We start from the raw sequence: 17,736 nt of genomic DNA on the forward strand, positions 1-17,736 counted from the left end.
AAACATTTGATCAACAACTTTGCTAAATGTGGACCATTTCTAAAGCTGTGTTTGTGTTCAAGCTTCTGAACATCCATTAACTTTGCAGTAAAGCCAGTGCAAACTTTAAACAAATTGTCTTCACCTTTAAAAATACAAGCTGCAAATCACAACATGGCATGTTTTTTTACAAGTCACAGAAACATATATTAATTTGGGAAGCTTTATTCCCTTCATTTAAACTCAGCATTTCTTTAATAGCAGAGCCAGCTTGATGGTTTTGGACAGCAGTAAAACAAGTTTCTGTTTGAAATTGCAAAGCTTTGATTAAAAGCCATTTCTTCTAGGAAAACAAAGCAGCCAGACTGCATTTTGAAGACATTTTTATTTTCAAAGCTGCCCTTGTCTGACCCGTGCATGGAGTATGGACTTATTATAGAATAATTATACAATGTCATCTTGGAACACATTTGCAGTGAATGCACCAGTTGTAATCATATGGTTCCAACTACAAAGGGAACAACTTTAAAGCCAAGCATGTCTACAAATTGTACACTGTACAACAAACTGGACATCTGTCATTGTATTCAGCCCTGCTGACTGAGCCAGGTTGTTTTAAAAAGGAAAAGTGAACATTTCATGTTTGGTTTATCCCATTTCCCTCTCTGCTGTTCTATGCAAACAGAAATTAAACCAAAAATGTGGGCTGCATTCCCAGGCACCAACATGAGCAAGATGTTCTGACATAGTCCACCGAAGCACTAAACAAAGCAAGACAAAATAAAGATGCCAATCTGTTCGGCAAAAGAGCCGAAACCCAGACCGATTAAGAACTGCCATGGTTTTCAGATGGACAGCATTTCACAGAAGCCTTTAACAGAATTTTTTCTCTGAAAAATACTTCATCACATTCAATAGTTTGAGCAATATATTTAGTTTGTTACTTAAACACAAAGGGACTTATAATAGAGTTCTTTCAAAACGCCACCTTTCTCTTCATCCTTCCATAGATGCTAAATTTATGGACTGGATAGCTAATAATTGTCATGTCAACTGTTTTTCTCACCTGAGCAGTGATGATCTACTGTATGTCTCTTAAAGAGCTACCGCAGGAATAATGGCTGTATCTCTGTTGAAGCTCAACTTAAACTGCTCTTCTATTTCGGGGTGGTCTTGTTTTATGGTGGCTGTAAAATCCTCAGATTTCTTGCATTTTCTTTTATCACTCATAAAACTTGCTGTAGCAACTGTCTTTAGTGTACAATGTGAAACACAAATTTCTCCTTGGGGACAGTAAAGTGTCTATCTTCAAATCTCTACCAGCGGTGCCATAAGTGTGCAATCTGCTAATCTCAAAATTTAAATTTATGTTTTAGTGTTTGCCTTCAGCAAGTTCTGATGTTCCTTGATCAGTGAAAACCATCTGTCAATTTAAAACCCAAATACCAAAAACAATTGGAGAACTCAACCACCTGTGCTTCCAATCTTTAAGTAATTTTGAACATTAATTGTTATCAGGTTCCTGAAGTCCAGCTGTCAAAAAGAAAAAAAAAAGATTTGACTCATTCAGGAAACTCCTAGAGCCTGGAAAACATTTTATTTTGGCAAGTGACCCTTTTATTTTTGCCACTGGCTGACATTGTGCCTATTTAGCTTTCTATTTGACTTTTTCAGAAAATGTCAGGGTGGAGCAAGACCTCCACCCCCTGCTTAATTTGCTTCTATTGTGCTGGATTTAGAATTTTGGATCTTGTGTGAAAATAGCTTCAGTTTTCTCTATTAAACTTCGACAGGTTTTTCTTCGACAAGAGCTGGGCTGAATGTTGGGTTGGGTTTTCTTCTACATCTTTGGGTGGTCTGGAAATTCAAGGAACACTTAATACCACACAGAGCAAGTGTGCTCTGTGTGGTATTAAGTGTTCTATTTTTAAAAGATATGCGAACACTGTAGTGGTTTGATTGTTTAAAAACAGCACTGATATAAAACTCAATAAAATTTGCACATTTGGAGATTTGTGATACCAGTCCACCTTGTGATGGCTGGTGCAAAATGAGGTATCATATTGTAGAGCCAAATGACCTCCATATGTGCTTTTAATGTAATGTACTTTAACAGCACCATGCGGAAATCTGTTGCAGGTTTTAGAAAATGCATTTTCTGTTTTCATTACCAAAGATACCTTTCTGAGAGGATTATGTAAAATGGAGGTTTGACATTTCAGCAGCAACAAAGAAAAATAATAGAGTGAGCAGCTTATCTTCAAAGATTATTTACACTGGAAATCTGGAGGAGCCTTGTGGAAGTAAATGGGTAAGAGGACAGATGTTACCTGACCCAACAAATGCAGTTGTTTAACTGAACAATGTTTCATTCCAGGAATATAAAACGACTGAAATCTTGGATTTGATGGAAGTAACAACTAAAAACTGAGAGCTGCTGCAATTGATATCTCTGGCAGGGAGTCAACAGCCTGACTGCAGAGCCGACTGTTAGTTTTGTTATACATACAAAAAATAACATATTTAAATAGTTTATTTTTTCTTTATGCATTTTCTGTAGGGTAAAACATCTACTTGTTTGTAGAGCACATAATTAAATCAGTCAACAACCCTCCAAACTTTCCTAATACATTAGGCACAGTATTTAGCTGCACCTTTAACTCTTTTATTAAAGGGGCAAACAAAGAAGAGAATATTTGACTGCAAATTCCATTAAAGTAATTGTGCTGATGCCAATCCACATCTGAGAGGCAATTCTTGTCAGAACCGAAGCATAAAGTACTTGAATACCACCAGGTTGGTGGTATTTCTTGGCATTCATATGTTTTTGAGTGTCCCTGACCCACACTGACACTAAGTCTCTTCATTACAGAGACATCCAACCCAAACCCACCTTACAATTGCCACGGACTCTGCTACAGTAAACAATAATTTTAAGATCAAGGAAAAAGGACCTGAGCATATGGCTAAAAAGATTAGCATGTAAACATTTCCGCATGAGTTTGAGTGAAAATCATAATACATTTTTCAGTTTATCATAGGTTCTAAAAAATTATGTGTGATGTGATCTAATTGGCTTTTTATCCAAAATCTTAACTGTCAAATTTTGTATCATCCTCAGTGATTAGATTGTTGCAGGTGCTTCTTTTGACCAGTTGAAAAAGTAATGCAAATGAGAAAAAAACCTATTTACTGAATGAACATACTGTACATGCAGCATAGAATGATAGTTTCCTTCTCCTTGCTTAGTAAATGATCACTCAAATGATCCTTTGTGAAGTTAAATTCAAGCTGGTAAATTATCTACTTCAATTTTTGTCTTTTCTGTGTCTTTTGTCCTGGGTGGACATTATTGTGTTATGAATTGATACACGTATTTACGTATTTGCTGTTCCAAGAATATACTCTCATCAGTTTTTGGCAACTTTCAGAACTGTCAACTAACTTTTTACTTTCAAATTGTAAATTTCACCATTTCATATAGGGAAATGAATATAAACTACCCCCTTTTAATTTAAAGTGGGTCCCCCTATCAAACTCTGCCCGGGGCCCTACATAGCCTTGGGTCGGCTCTGCCAATGCACCGGGATGCAGCGACACTCCTGCTGACTGATGCTGTTACTTTTCTCTAGTCGTGTTCAGGGAGGCGGGCCAAGGCTTAAGTTTTTCAACTTCTGGTTTGATGATGTGATTCTCCCCTTCAGGATGTCACAGTCGGTCCGGGTTTAGTATTCCGGGGTTTGCCCTGCCTCCTCACGCACCGCGCAGGGAGCAGAAGTATCTTGCGCTTTTCTTTTTTCTTTTTTCTTTCCTTTCCATGAAAGCTTTTCACCGTCAGTCAGAGATCTGGGCTTAAAGGAAGAGGATCTGACGGGCCCAGTTTGACTCAGAGATAATTCCATATATATTTCCACACATGGCGCTTCAGTAAAAAAGATAAAGAAAAAAAAAACACATTGAGGATTTTGGAGGGGATATAACTTTTTAAATAAAGCCGCCCGTTTTTCTGCAGCAGCTGCGGGCGCTCACCATGGAGATGGAAAGATGGACCATCAGGTGGAAAACGAAAAGGCGTCTATTAGATTCAACGCTAGCCGCGGTGGGCACGTTAATCCTAATTCTACAAAGTGTCAGAGCAGGTAAGAGGCTGTTTATTGCTGAGTTTGCGTGGTCTGGAAAACTGGAGAGGGTCTGGCACACAGCCCGAATATAGCAGCAGGGTCAATGAAGCTACGTGGTACAAAGGAGCTGGGTCCCATCTTTTGGCAATTTAAATAAAATAGCTTATCTGTCACTGCGACTCTAACTTAACTTGCCTATCATTATAGAAAACACATAATTTTTCAGTGATTTAATATTTCTGATATAGATAATTACTCAAAGGTTTAATTGAAACAAAAAAGGGTGCATCATGTGACTTTTGAAGTTCCCAAGCTTGCTGAGAATGTGGGTTATACTGCACTACAGGGCTTTTGTGATAACCTTTAATTTTTAAATGAAATTTTACCTCGTAAAGCCCATCAAGGGGGAAAAAAGATGCGGTTTGATAAGAGTTGTACTAGATTTGTCCTTTGAGACAAGAAAAGGCAAGGCAAAAGTTTATTTTATTGCAAGATTTGTACTATTCAAAGTGCTTTGCATAGAAATAAAGAACCAAATAACTTTGTAAACCTTAAATTTATTATTGGAATAATCAAATGTATTCATTAAAAGGAACAGGTAGTTTTTGTACATCTCAGACTTCCAGGGAATTGATTCCAGATCTTAATGCAACATCCTCTTGTTTAATCCTTGTTCTGGGAAAACTGAACAAATCTGAGAGATGTCCAGATGGCTCATACCTGATGAGAAACTCTAAAATGCATCTAGGCTCAAGACTATTTAACATTTTATTAACCATAAATAAGAAATATTACATAATGCAAGTCATTCTGGTTTGTTCATCGTTGGTTCATCAGTGATTAATGCAACACTGATTTTGATTTCTGTGATAAATTTGGGCCACATTTTAAATTTTGCTTGAGCGACTTGAAAGCAATTCTTTCTAAACAAAACAGTTTGTTTTATTCCTCATCACTTGGAAGATAGCCATGCTTTTACACATAACGTTTACTCATGATATTTGGTATTATCTTAGGCTGACCACAGATAACAAAATATATACCGAAATTGACCTAAGCTTACTAAATGATTAAAATTGACATACTGATTTTATAATAAATTGCTGTGCTTTTTGATAGTACCTGTATAGAGACAGTAGGACTGCACAATCTGACTTTAAGTGTACATGTATTGTGATGAATTTTTAAAATTTATATAATACCTGGGCACGAGACAGAATTCTTCAAGTGGAATTTATATTCTGGGCTGAAAGATCACCATCTTTCCACATTATTCAGACTCCCACTGAGTCCAAGAAGGGGCGTAGATGGAAAAAAATATGGGGAGAAAGAGTTTGGAGTATTTACTTTGCTTTTAAGAAGACATATGAGGGTCACACAAATTCTTTCCTTTGTGAAATCATAGTAATAGACATATTGTTGTGTATCCTTTGCCAGAATATGTTTATGCACTTAAATATGACATTTTTTCACTGATAGCAAGAAAGTTGAAACATTTTTAATAAGCAATTGTTAGAAAATGGAAGTGATTTTTGAGTGCTTTTGAGAAAAGAAGCATAGAAAGAAATATTCCAATTTCTACAATATTGCGTCATATTTGGTACATTAGACTTTTGAGGTCATGTAACAAATATATCTAAAAAAAATCTTTTTTCCACACTTTTTTGATAACTTATAAGTGTGTAAAAGATATTTTTTCACTATTTTTGCTAAGTGCAGCTGGTTTATGAGACAGTTATCTTTGCTAAAGTGTAACTAACCTCCTGTGAAAACATAAACTCGCCCTGACAATTTTTTGAAAATTCCAGGAAAGTGGGTGGAGCCAAGAGAGACCGAGGGTCACGTCAAGTGTGAGGATGAGGTTAGGAGGTGATTGGAGGGGTGAGCGGGGTTGTGGTTAGGATGAGAGACGCACTGTTGTTAACCTATAAATGGTGCTATATTTAGCCACTTTAAACGTGGCTAAATATAACCTCCTGTGACTTTTTACCAAAAAAGCCAACAAGTGACAAATCTAGCAAGGCTTTCCTGTGTTGTTAGAGGCTTTTATAGTGTCAAAGCATCTCTGCCGCTGTGTACCGAGCTAGCAGAGAGCGCTACCTTGAGTCTATCCAGCTTCCTGTCCTGCAACATACCGTCACCAGTAATCAGAGCAGAGGAGACCCATTCCACTCCTTTTCCACTTTGCAAATAAATCATACATTAATAGAGCTGAGTAACGCTATCAATCAATGCTTTCTGTGGCCACGCTCACTATTTCAACTCTTGACTTCCCACATGGCAAAAGTGTGTCTGAACACAGGACTTTTTTGATGAAAAGCCATACTGTTTTAAAAAGTAAGGGAATTCAACTGCTTAGGCATCATTTGACACTGAGATAGTTTTAGGCAAAATAATGTCAAACTAAGCGAATTTGCACAAAATTCACAGAGAGACATGCAGATAGAACCCTAAATAACTTATTGAGACAATTTATCAGCAAATAAAGATGATTTGGGGATTAGTTCCCCTTTAAAGAGGAAGAGATCTTAGCTTGTATCAGAAGCAAGTCTTCTACCTGTTTAACAAAGTAACAAATGTATCACTTACCATCTGTGTATTTCTTAGATGTACACCTCTGCAGTAAAGCTAAAAGAGGTACACTTTCCATATTTGCCAATAATATTTATCTCAAAAATGATTTATTGAGCTTTGTTGGGTTAGCCTTTTTGAAGTCTAATACAAGATATAATGGACAGAAATTTCAGAATTTTAAAACTGAACTGCCGTTTCTTGGTCAAAAAACACCTGATTTTATCTATTTGCGGCATCATAAGTAATACATGAGGTGCTTAAGTCTGGTAATCATAAACAAAATGATGTTGGGTTTTTTTCCACAGGTTTTGTTATTTGTATAGAGAATGTGCAAACAATATGCATTCACCTTTGTTTGATGTAGCAGATCTCAGAAGGAAGGGCTAATGTTTTTACCCGCATCAAATTTTTCTGAAGGCAGATTTGTAATAACAGTTTTGTTATTATTGATAAAGGTTTTCTGAGATTTATTTGTTCTTATTTGGAGATTTTTCTATGGAAAGTGATAGAAAATATTCACAGAACATCTGCCTGTTTGCAGATTTATTTGTAGCACATACCTAACATATTCAAAAGAAAATGCAGTTTGGGAAGCTAACCTACGTTGGCGTAATGCTACATGACATGCTATTGGCTGGTATTGCCAAGCACTCAATCCAGTAGCGACATTTGTTTTCTTTGGCGCTCTTTATCTCAAGAGCAGAGATAAAGAAGACTGTAGATATAAGCGTATGCAATAATGCTAAGATTGTTTCCACTATGCATATTAATGCATACAAAGGTATGTTTGGTTTTTGAACTGTTAAAACAGGCAGTTATTAGCGCTTTCAGAGGAGATATTAAGCATGTATGGTTTTTAGCAGCTCATTTTACTTGTTTTAAAAATATACAAGTACTTTTCCCACTGAGGTCCATCTTTGTTAAAGTTATAACTGTTTGATAATATGATTCATCAAATTATAATAAAAATAATATGCTTAGCCTTGTAGGGGTCTACTTAATTTAGAACCATCAGCATCATTTTCTTCCAAGTAATTGATTATTTCCCTGACACAAAAGCACATCTCAGAAACCTGAGCTAAAAAGATTATGAGCACAAAGTCTGTAGTGCCTTGCTTGCACATTTGCCCATATTGACAGATGTTTAAGCTGGCCATAATTGCATGACGTGCTGGCAAACATTTACAGGCTTTCTAGCATGCTTTAATTGCTGCCTATACTGCCAACTCCCTGTGGATGGTAGTGACACAAAATAAGGCAGGCGAGACATCCTGAGATGCTGCTGTAAAACCACAGAGCAGCCGAGACATGAAGTTTTAATTGCCCAGGTTTGAAATGGAATCACAGACTAACCCTAAACTTCAAACTTTAATAAGTAAATAGATGAAGGGTATATGGACTTTTTGCCTGTGGAGGATGAAATTGTGTTTTGATGTTTTACAGTGTACAAACTGGGGTTTGTCATGTCAAAACATGCTAAATGTTACATAGGGATGACTTGTAAACATGGCAAATGCTATATCATAGGTTCTTGGCAGCAGTATCATTAAAATCATAGACTGACAAATTACTACTCAGACTGTGGAGAGACTGCTTTGGTATGTTCACCATGAGAGAACTGTCTGGTCTCTCATGTGGCTTTCTGTCCTTATCATTAGAATATGTTTTATATCTCTTTCGGCTGGAGGGATGAACGTTTTTTTTTTTCAGATATGTTGAGAGAAATGCACATTTAGTTCACCTTCTTGGAGTGAACTAAGTGAAAAAGCCATACCTACTTATTTTGGGGTCCATAATGGTTTTGGGATATTGCCCCATTTCTTCAGGGCTTCTGTGGAGCAGTGACTGTGGAAGGAGAGGGGGCGTCTGGGAGAGTCTGTGTGTGTGTGTGTGGGGGTGGGGGGTTCTTGGCCAATTCAGCACATCTGGAATATATGAGCCCTTGAGGTATGCAGTAATGCAGAAAGGCATTCTAAAACTCACAAAGAGACCTTCAGTCCAAGCAGTCTTTTTTCAGGAATCAGTAGCTCTGAATTTGGGATTATTTTCAGGCAAGCCACAGACTATTTTCCTTTTTATGAGGCATTTTGTGAGAGGTTTCAAACCTGCCATTTGATGCCTTCAGTTTGTCTTTTTATTCTGCCTCTGTTTAAATAATTGTACAGTCTATTAAACTGTTATTTGGCGGTGTCGCTTATGGAGACCTTTTCTGACCTTCACCCAATGAAGTTTATTCTGAATTTATCCGAGATGGGAAAGAAAGATAAATCGCTTGAGTGCTAGATTTCTCAGCAGTGTTACTAATAAAAACAGGAGAAAACCAGTTTCTCTGAGCCAGTATAGACTCTGTTCTCCCCCCTTGCTTTCACAGGGCAGATCTGGACTACTTCATATAATCTTTTGAGCATATAGAGGGTTGAATCACATCTCAAGCGGTTATTCATAGTGGAAGTAGCAACAGGGATGGAGGTTTTTTTCAGTTAGTATGTATGTTTTACTTAGGGGGTAAAGGGAGTGGTGCCAGCACCATAATGGCTTCAGCATGTAGACTTCATAGCTCCACCTATCAGGACTGCTCCTGGTGTCTAGAAGCAAATAGGAACTGTGCAATCAGCACTTCCTGCCTTTCTTTGCTACATTAACTGGAGTGATTTTAAGAATTTTTAACTTGTTTTGATATTTCAAACAGCTTTTTAAAAATGTGCACAAGCTATAATATACTGTACAACAATTTTCTTTTTATTTTGTTATGTTTAAATGTTTCAAATCATCAAACATGTTTTAATGTCAGAAAAAAGATGCATAAATCAATAAAGGCAATTTTTCCAATAACTATTTTTATTCATTAATAGAAAGAAAGCTATTTAAACCAGCCTGACTCCATGTCAAAAAGTAATTGCCTCCTCAACTTAATAAGTGGTTGTGCCACCCTTGGCAGCAAGGCCTGCCATCAAATGCTTGCGAAAACTTGTAGTTAGTCATTCACATCACTTTGCAGGGATTTTGACCCACTCTTCCTTGCAGAATTTTTTATTTTAAGCACCTTTTCAAGCACGAAAAGTCCTGTTCCAGACCACAATACAGATTTTGGTCCAGAGTATTTCACTCCCGAACCTTTATTTTAATTCTTTTTTTTTTTTGATGAGACATTCAGAGTTTAACTTGTTGGTGTGCTATAGATTTACTGAATAACTCAAATGCACCCAAGCTTAAGGTCACAAACTGAGACTGGCACTCTGCTTCCAGATTTTACACACTGACCAATGTCTTTGACTACAATCAAAGCATCTTATGTAGCTTTCTGAGATTTCTTGGGTAACTTCATGTCAGATATTTCGTTTAGGTCATTTATTGATTCTACATGTTTGGTAGTAATTCGGTCTTGGTGTGGAGAGTGAAACTGAACTCTGATTTAAAAAAATATGTGCTTAATTACTATTAATTCTTGAACTGATGAGTGGGTCAAATCAAAATGTAAAGTCATATGAAATCTGTGAGAGGGCTGACTCTTTTCCATAGCATGGTGAAATTCATATTTGCACATACAAATGGTATCTTACTAGTTAATCTTGGCCACTTTTGGGAAAATGGACACTAATCTTTCAGCAGAGGTCACGTTGGGCTTCAGGAATTTTAGTCTGACCAGTCAGATCCTGGTTTACCAAAGACTCATCCTGCTTCTTGATCCAGTTAAAAGCCAGATGAGCCCCGTTATGTCTAGACACAGCTGTAATGATTTTTCATTGTTTTGCTTTCTGTAATAGTGAAAACAAATAGCTGGTGGAAAGAATTTGACTTGGACTTCAAGTTTTACTACTGGTTGTTGGTCAGCTTATGCTTTTAACCAATACTGCTATATTGAAATGCCCTACTCATATTTAAGTGTACTGTTGCTGTTTAATAAAATGAAAAAATCTATAACTCTGGATTAAAGAGCTAAGTAGTTGTATTTTTTAGTTTCAATGGAAAGACAGTCTTGAGACTGGAGTAGATGTTCACCTTCAGCAGGACAACAACCCAAAACTTACAATCATTAGCTTCAATCATTAGCTTCATCAAATTATACAATCTTTGATGAATGCATGTATGTGATATTTGGCATCACATACATGCCAAATATATTGTGTACATTATATTGGTCCAATCAAAATCCATGCCTAAATTCAATCGAGAATCTGCGGCGATATTTAAAAATTCAGACTCTGTTCATTCAGTTTGACAGAGGTTAAGATGTTTTGCAAAATTAGCAAAAGCTTCCGTCTTTTGATGTGCAAATTAAAGCTGGTACAGACATAACCCAAAATAGGTGTAGCTGTAATTGCAATGAAAGGTTGTTCTGAAACTTAACAGGAAGGCTCAGCATGAATAACGTCTTCAGATTTTATTCATAAGAAGAAAAAATAATCATTTGCTGCCTTTTTATTTAACATCGATACACTATTTTGAAAGGTTGAGAGTATGAATGCCTTTTTGCATGGCTTTGTATACAGTATAGTGGAGTTTGTAAAGTCACATTTCCAGCCACATATAAACAGTTCTGTCTACAGCAACAGGAAAATGATCTTCTGCTGGTGGGTTCTGATTGTGTATTTTTCTGACAAATAAAGCCTCAGGCAGACATGCTTTAATCATAGATGAAGCCACTGTTATTGTTTGTACTAGCACATTAAAACATGCACTCTATCAGGGCTCTGATGATGGGCTTCCCGGAAAAGAGGAAATTTGAGTTTCAGAATAAAAACAGTTTCTGCCCGACACATAAAGTAAAAGACTGCAAGGAAGTGAGAGTGGGAGAACAGGAATGTAATTATGCATTACAAGGGTGAACAATTTGGTCACATCCAATAATTCAAAACTAACTGTGTGTGTGTGACTAAAGCGTTGAAAATTCCAGGACATGGCCATCGTCTTAATGTATAAAAGAAAAAGTTACCCCAGAGCCAGAACGTGTCATCTGCCATTTAAGCATCAGCAAAATAACCCAGCATTGTTTACAATAGCTCTGCTGAGTAAATAAAGAGTCTCTGTGGGCTAGTCTTTACAGCTCAACAACATGTAGACACTTTTTTCAATCTCCTGTGGCAGCCATTGGGTGGTGCCTAAACACTTGCTCTTTCAAAGCGCTGCATATTTCAGATGTGTCTCTAGTTCCAGAACACCTGATTCAAATGATTGCATGGCCTCTTCTGCAGCCATCAGGTGCTGCACAGGCATGTTAATAACTCACAGATTTAAGACAGGTGTGTGGCAGAAGGGAAGCACTTAAAACATGAAAGGCATGTTGATCCAGTGTTTCTCATTTCTGAGGACCAGAATTGAGAAACACCGGCCTCCTCTGCGACTTTCCTAATCAGCTCCTCCAGACTAGTGGCAGCAGCAATAAGAAAACAACTGGCAGAACTGCAAGTCTGTGAAAGTTATCATACAGACATTGGACGTCTCAGTCCAATGCTGTAAATGGCATAATGGAAAGTCACTGTTGTGATGAAGTTCTGAAGGCAGAATGTAGGAAAGAATAAGAGCTTTTTAAAGAGACAGAGACCCCATTTAAGGGGGTAAAATTACAAAGTCAAATTTCTTTTTTATTTATTTTGGATATATACAGAATTTTTACATGAACTGAAGATAGCATTGTTAATGGATTGTGGTATAAATAGCATTATGTGCCTGGAAAACACACAATACCACCCTTTTAATTTAAGCTAGTCTTAAATTTAAATGATATTCATCTTAAAAAGCTTTTATTTAGTTTGACAATAGACAGACAAAAAGATTGGCCAAAAACTAACCTGCAGTCTTCTACTTAACAGAAATGCTCACAAAATGACATTACACTAGTCAGAGTATTAGGTTATGGTGTTTCATTATCTACTCTATGGCTGTTTTCTATAACCAGATATATTTCCTGAGCAGCTGAATTTGCCTGTCTTCTAATCAAGAGAAATGTATGCAGCTGTCTTTAAGTCATCTGACCAGCAGTATGCAGCCAAAGGAATGTGCCATACAGCCAGGGAAAACTTTGATGATTCTGGCCCTTTCTATGGGATCTCATTAAAAGGTCTTTAAACTGCTGGAATGGTTTGATGGAAAAATCATAGTGGTTTTAAAACCATAACCTTTTAAAACTTTGGTTTATTCTGATGGCGGCAGCTGGCTCATATTTAAACGTGTGTATGGAAAATCGGAAGTTTTTTCAAATCAGGATGCAATTGTAATGATATTTGCAAAAAGCTGATTTTTGCCAGCATTGTGGAACACACTTAAGCATATGTGAAGATGTGTTGTCATTTCTACACAATTACTGTAAGGCATTATAAAGGTGCAGGGGTGGGGAAAGAATCAAAACGTATTAATCCATCCATCCATCCATTTTCTGTACACCCTTGTCCCTTAGAGGGGTAAGGAGGGGTGCTGGTGCCTATATCCAGCTAATGTTTTGGGCGAGAGGCGGGGTTCACCCTGAACAGGTCACCAGACTGTCGCAGGGCCAAAACCATATTAATCTTAATCTAAAATCGTCAGTTCTTCTTAAATTCTATTATTCCAGAACCTTAGGGCTTGTTCAGTAATTGGATAGATAAAAATGTTGTCCCAAATTCCTCCTAAACCTTCATATCTCTTAAATTAAAAGCTTTATCTATGAGTTTTTATGAGCAACAGAAATAGTAGGGGATAAAACAAGTGAGAGCCACTCACTTGTTTTTCTAAACAAGTTGTTTGACCCAGGTCCCTGGTCCATTGATAGAAAAGTGCATAAAGAGAGCGTAAGAGAGTGTTTAGAAGGCTGTAAAGCCACCCCCCTCTGTGCTCTCCTTATTCTGAAGCCCTGTTGATCAGCATCAGACACTCCCATCATCACATACATGCTGAACCTTTTAGCTGAAGGGGATAACAGCAGAGTCCAGGCAGGGGGCCAATTAGGCCTTTTGAATGGTTGCCACTATTTCACTGCTTACCAATGCAGCTCATAAAAAATGCCTCTGCTCATAGATTTGTTCAACAGTGCTTAAAAAGGCTATTGGTAAAATTGGTGCAAATGCTGATTTAACTTCATCTTGCCATGTCTGATTACCTATTACAAAGCTCTAGCAGTACATAGTAAACGTCATATCTAGTATTCCATTTTTCATCATCACATATACCATAATTTTACTGGTACTTTGTTATTACAAGTTTTACATGACTTTTATTCAAGTCAAGCTGCTCTGTGTATTGGAGTAAATCATGTTCATATTATGTCTTTAGCAGTGAGTTTATTGTTCATTTGTACAAACACTCACCCTACATTTTTGCTGATTGTAAATTAAACTTTTAAAATGTAATTGTGAAGTCATATCATATGCAATGTTGGTTCTAATAGTAGCACTTTATGCAGCATTAAAGTTTGTAGATTTAAGAAAAACAACTGTACCATTGTAAGGTTAACCATTTAGTTCCCTGTGTATCATTTTGAGACAAGTACTAAGGAACTAAAAAGTGAAACAACAGCTAACTTTGTTAAAGAGGTAGAGGTCTCAAAAAAAAACATTGCGATGCTGGGAAATGTTTTGTTCATTTGATTTCTGCAATAATTTCTTGAATAATGTTAAAGTTTAAGGACAACACTTCAGTGTAAGTCTGTGTTGCGCTTAAATTTCATGTTATTTCAAGTTTCATCTTCTAAAAATTACTATACAGGTTAGCAACACAATTTGTATAATGGTATAACACATTTTTTATTACATTTTATTTAATTTTGCTATAAAAAAAACAATCATATTTAATAAAAATCTTCTATTTTGTCTCCTCAGCTGAACCTGTCGATGTACTAAAAGCGCTAGACTTCCAGAGTTCTCCAGAAGGAGTCAGGAAAACACCAGGTTTCTGCACAGTTCGGAGAGGAGCCAAGCCTGACGTAGCATATAGAGTGACAAAAAACGCTCAGATCAGTGCCCCAACCAAACAGCTCTTCCCAGGTTGGTATAGATGCTTTTTTCCTCTTTTGGATGGCTAGCAGTTTCACAAAACTACCAGAAACTTTCAGAAATACTTCAAAACATCAGAAAGTGTTTCACTTAGTGAAGAGGTTTATATAATGCTGAACATTTTTGAAAATGTTCTTGTGCTCATGTTTGGGAAATAAGTATGTTACACACTAGAACAATGCAGGAAGTAATTTGATCTAAAGTCACCTGTAGCTGATCTCCTGACACTTACATACGGCTTAATCTAATTTATAGAACAATGCAATCAAATTTAGTTGATAAATGCTATTTGTTAAAAAGTGATCTATCTAAGAAGTTCAGTTGGTTGCATTTATTCACTTGCAGCCTGGAAAAAGTCAGACTGAGTGTAAATGGCCACCTTCTGTGACTGGCTGGGGTTGACAGGACAGGAAATAGATGGATGGAAAATGCTGGTTAAGCAGTATTTTCTATGAAAAAGAAAATAAAGGGCGTACACATGGTTAATAGCTAACTGTTCAGTCAAAGGCTTTGCCAGAAAAGAAGCACATACAACCAAAGAGAGCTTTCAATGAAAGGCAAAAGCAAGACAGTATCAAAAGGTAATTGCACAGAAACAGAATTATCAGAGCCAGGTGTACTTACTATGCAACAGCAAATGAAGTACTCAGATTCAATAGCAATAGCTTTATTAAATAAAGGAGCTCATAGTCAAGAGTACTCTGAGCTACTTTACTATGGGTAAAAAATAGTTACAAAGTTTGGAGTTCAGTGGTTATGTCTTGGAGAGAAACATATGAATGATTACTTCTGAATCAAAAATTAGAATATCCAAGGCTACTAGCAGCAGTAGCTCTAACAATAATCCCATGAATGAAGAAGACACTGCCAAGCACATAAGCACAGAGATAGGAATATGTTCTATGGAAAAGATACAGCAAACAAAGTGTAAAAAGTTAATGGCAGCAACAGACATGTCCATAAAACATTTCAGAAAAGAAACAAGCCCAGAAACAGCAAACAACAGATAACTTCTACGGACAATAATACAAAGTTTCTGGTATTATTAAAAGGAGACTAATGGAATGTAGCAAATGGTTGCCTTTGTAATTAAAACAATGCAGTATGCTACAGAAAAACAATCAGCTGAATTTACTGTGATCTGGTCATGTCCAAAGAAAGTCTCCTTCAGTAAAATTTGATTGCCAGCAAACTCAAGTATGTGGTTGACATCACAACTTCTGGTGGGATTATGATATATTGGCATCATCTTTTATGGTTTACGACTTATTTCCTGGTTGATTTTAAGAAAATAAAGTCTACATTTACTTTAATAAAAAGAAGCTCACCCATAGCAACAAATATTTGCTTTTCTGGATAAAAAGTATTAAACGTTAAACCCACTAACTGATGTAAATCTACTTTCTGCCAATTTCCTTTGTTGTTAATAGATTTTCCTGAATTGAGAAACTGAAATGAAACCATGTTTTTATGCATGGATATTATGAATCATGCTGTATATAATTAGAATTATATAGATGCATTTACAGCCTGTTATTTTCTAGTTACTGGTACTAATAGTGAAAAGAGTCCTAAACTGCCACGCCAGTTTATTTTACGTTCCTGGCAGGGAGAAATTTTACCTGCACTAATTACGTTTGTTAACATTATTTTGCTTGTTTTATTGTTTTTAAACAGCAGGCAGCTTTTTTAAATAGATTTGAAGTCCTGAGCTCTGATCAGCACCAGCATTACTGGAAAAACTGGAATTACACACAGCATTTGGAACATATTAATACTTGAATATCACCTTGAGATATTAAGACAAACCATATTTAAGAACTGAATTGGAAATGGTGAAATGTAGCATTTGCCTCCTTAAGCTCTTGGCAAATACTATGACAGGAAGTGTCATTGCCCTAATTCATTAGTGATCTGGTTTAAAAAGCAATTATGTATACCAAAATTAGAGTAATTAAGGAAATATTAAGATGGTCTACACTGTAGGTCTTTTGCAAAATAGAGAAAGTAAGAAAACTTTGCTTTTGAGAGTAGAAAGTGTACATACTTAGCAAAAAAAACAAAGTAATCAATTTTGTTTGCTTAGTTTCAATTTGTTGTAGCAATCCTTTTTGGAAAAAATCTCATACCCAGCCACAAGAACCTGGCACCTCCTCCTCGTCCTGATCACCGGCTTGATCACACATTGCTGTGGGATGCCATCCCATTCTTCCACCAGCTTTCAAAGGAAGACAAGTGTGATTCTGTTTGTCTGTGTCCAGAACGGCACATCCATAGTAATCCCAAAAGTATTCAATAGGGTTGAGTTTAGGACTAGACACAGCTAATCCCTTTCCACAAAAAATTTCTGGAGGTAGTCTGTTAAACAACTCTTTGTGGTGAGAGCTTCATCTTATGGAGGCTAGAGATAGGGCTCTTAGATTGGAGACATGGACTAAAAATTGTCATTTGGTCACAAGTAAGTGAATTAAGTTTGTCAAACTTACTTTATTCACATTTGTTTAACTTGCCAACTTATTAAGCATAATAAATTAACATGGATCAACTGAATTTGAGTACTTGTGACCAATTAATGCAATATATTTAAATTATCTGTTCTCTTTTTTTCAGTGTGGGATTCCCTTGTAGTCTCTTCTGAATATCTATATACACTCAGATAATATCAAATGACAACAGACCTTGATTTTTTCCAGTAAGCCAGATGTCTTGCCTACCATCACACTGCCTCTTTGTTTTTGAGTTTTTTCATACACACTCTGCCGCTAGAGCCACAAAAGCATTTTTTCTTACAAATGTGGCACCATTTAAAGGTTTTATTTAACACGCTTTCCAATTTTAGAAGATTTATTGTCCAGAAACATTTTTACAACAAGAAAAAGAATTGACCAAACACATATTTCCATACTTGTTGTGACAAGTTTACAACGGATAATAATTAGAGTCTGAATGTGTTACAGTAGCATTTTTTTTTTACAGATAGTTTGTAAAAACAATAGCCATGGTATCTTCTTTACATATTTTTTTTGCATGGTAAAAAGTATTCTTAATATTTTATTTTCTGAGAGTTATTAGATATATGGTCAAACCATCTACACACA

At 36.4% G+C, this 17,736-nt stretch overlaps 1 protein-coding gene across 1 annotated transcript in view; it reads left to right on the forward strand.

Annotated features, from left to right (window-relative positions):
* Positions 1-3,705: 3,705 nt before the first annotated feature.
* The window catches only part of col11a1b (collagen, type XI, alpha 1b), a 97,274-nt gene continuing 83,243 nt past the window's right edge, over positions 3,706-17,736 (forward strand). Inside the window, exons 1-2 of the mRNA XM_028020881.1 lie at positions 3,706-4,118; positions 14,465-14,629. Coding sequence (XP_027876682.1) covers positions 4,010-4,118; positions 14,465-14,629 — 274 coding nt within the window. The 5' untranslated portion in view covers positions 3,706-4,009. The remainder of the gene's footprint in view (positions 4,119-14,464; positions 14,630-17,736) is intronic.

This window comes from Xiphophorus couchianus, chromosome 6 (genome assembly GCF_001444195.1).
Source record: "Xiphophorus couchianus chromosome 6, X_couchianus-1.0, whole genome shotgun sequence".
Classification (NCBI taxonomy): domain Eukaryota; kingdom Metazoa; phylum Chordata; class Actinopteri; order Cyprinodontiformes; family Poeciliidae; genus Xiphophorus; species Xiphophorus couchianus.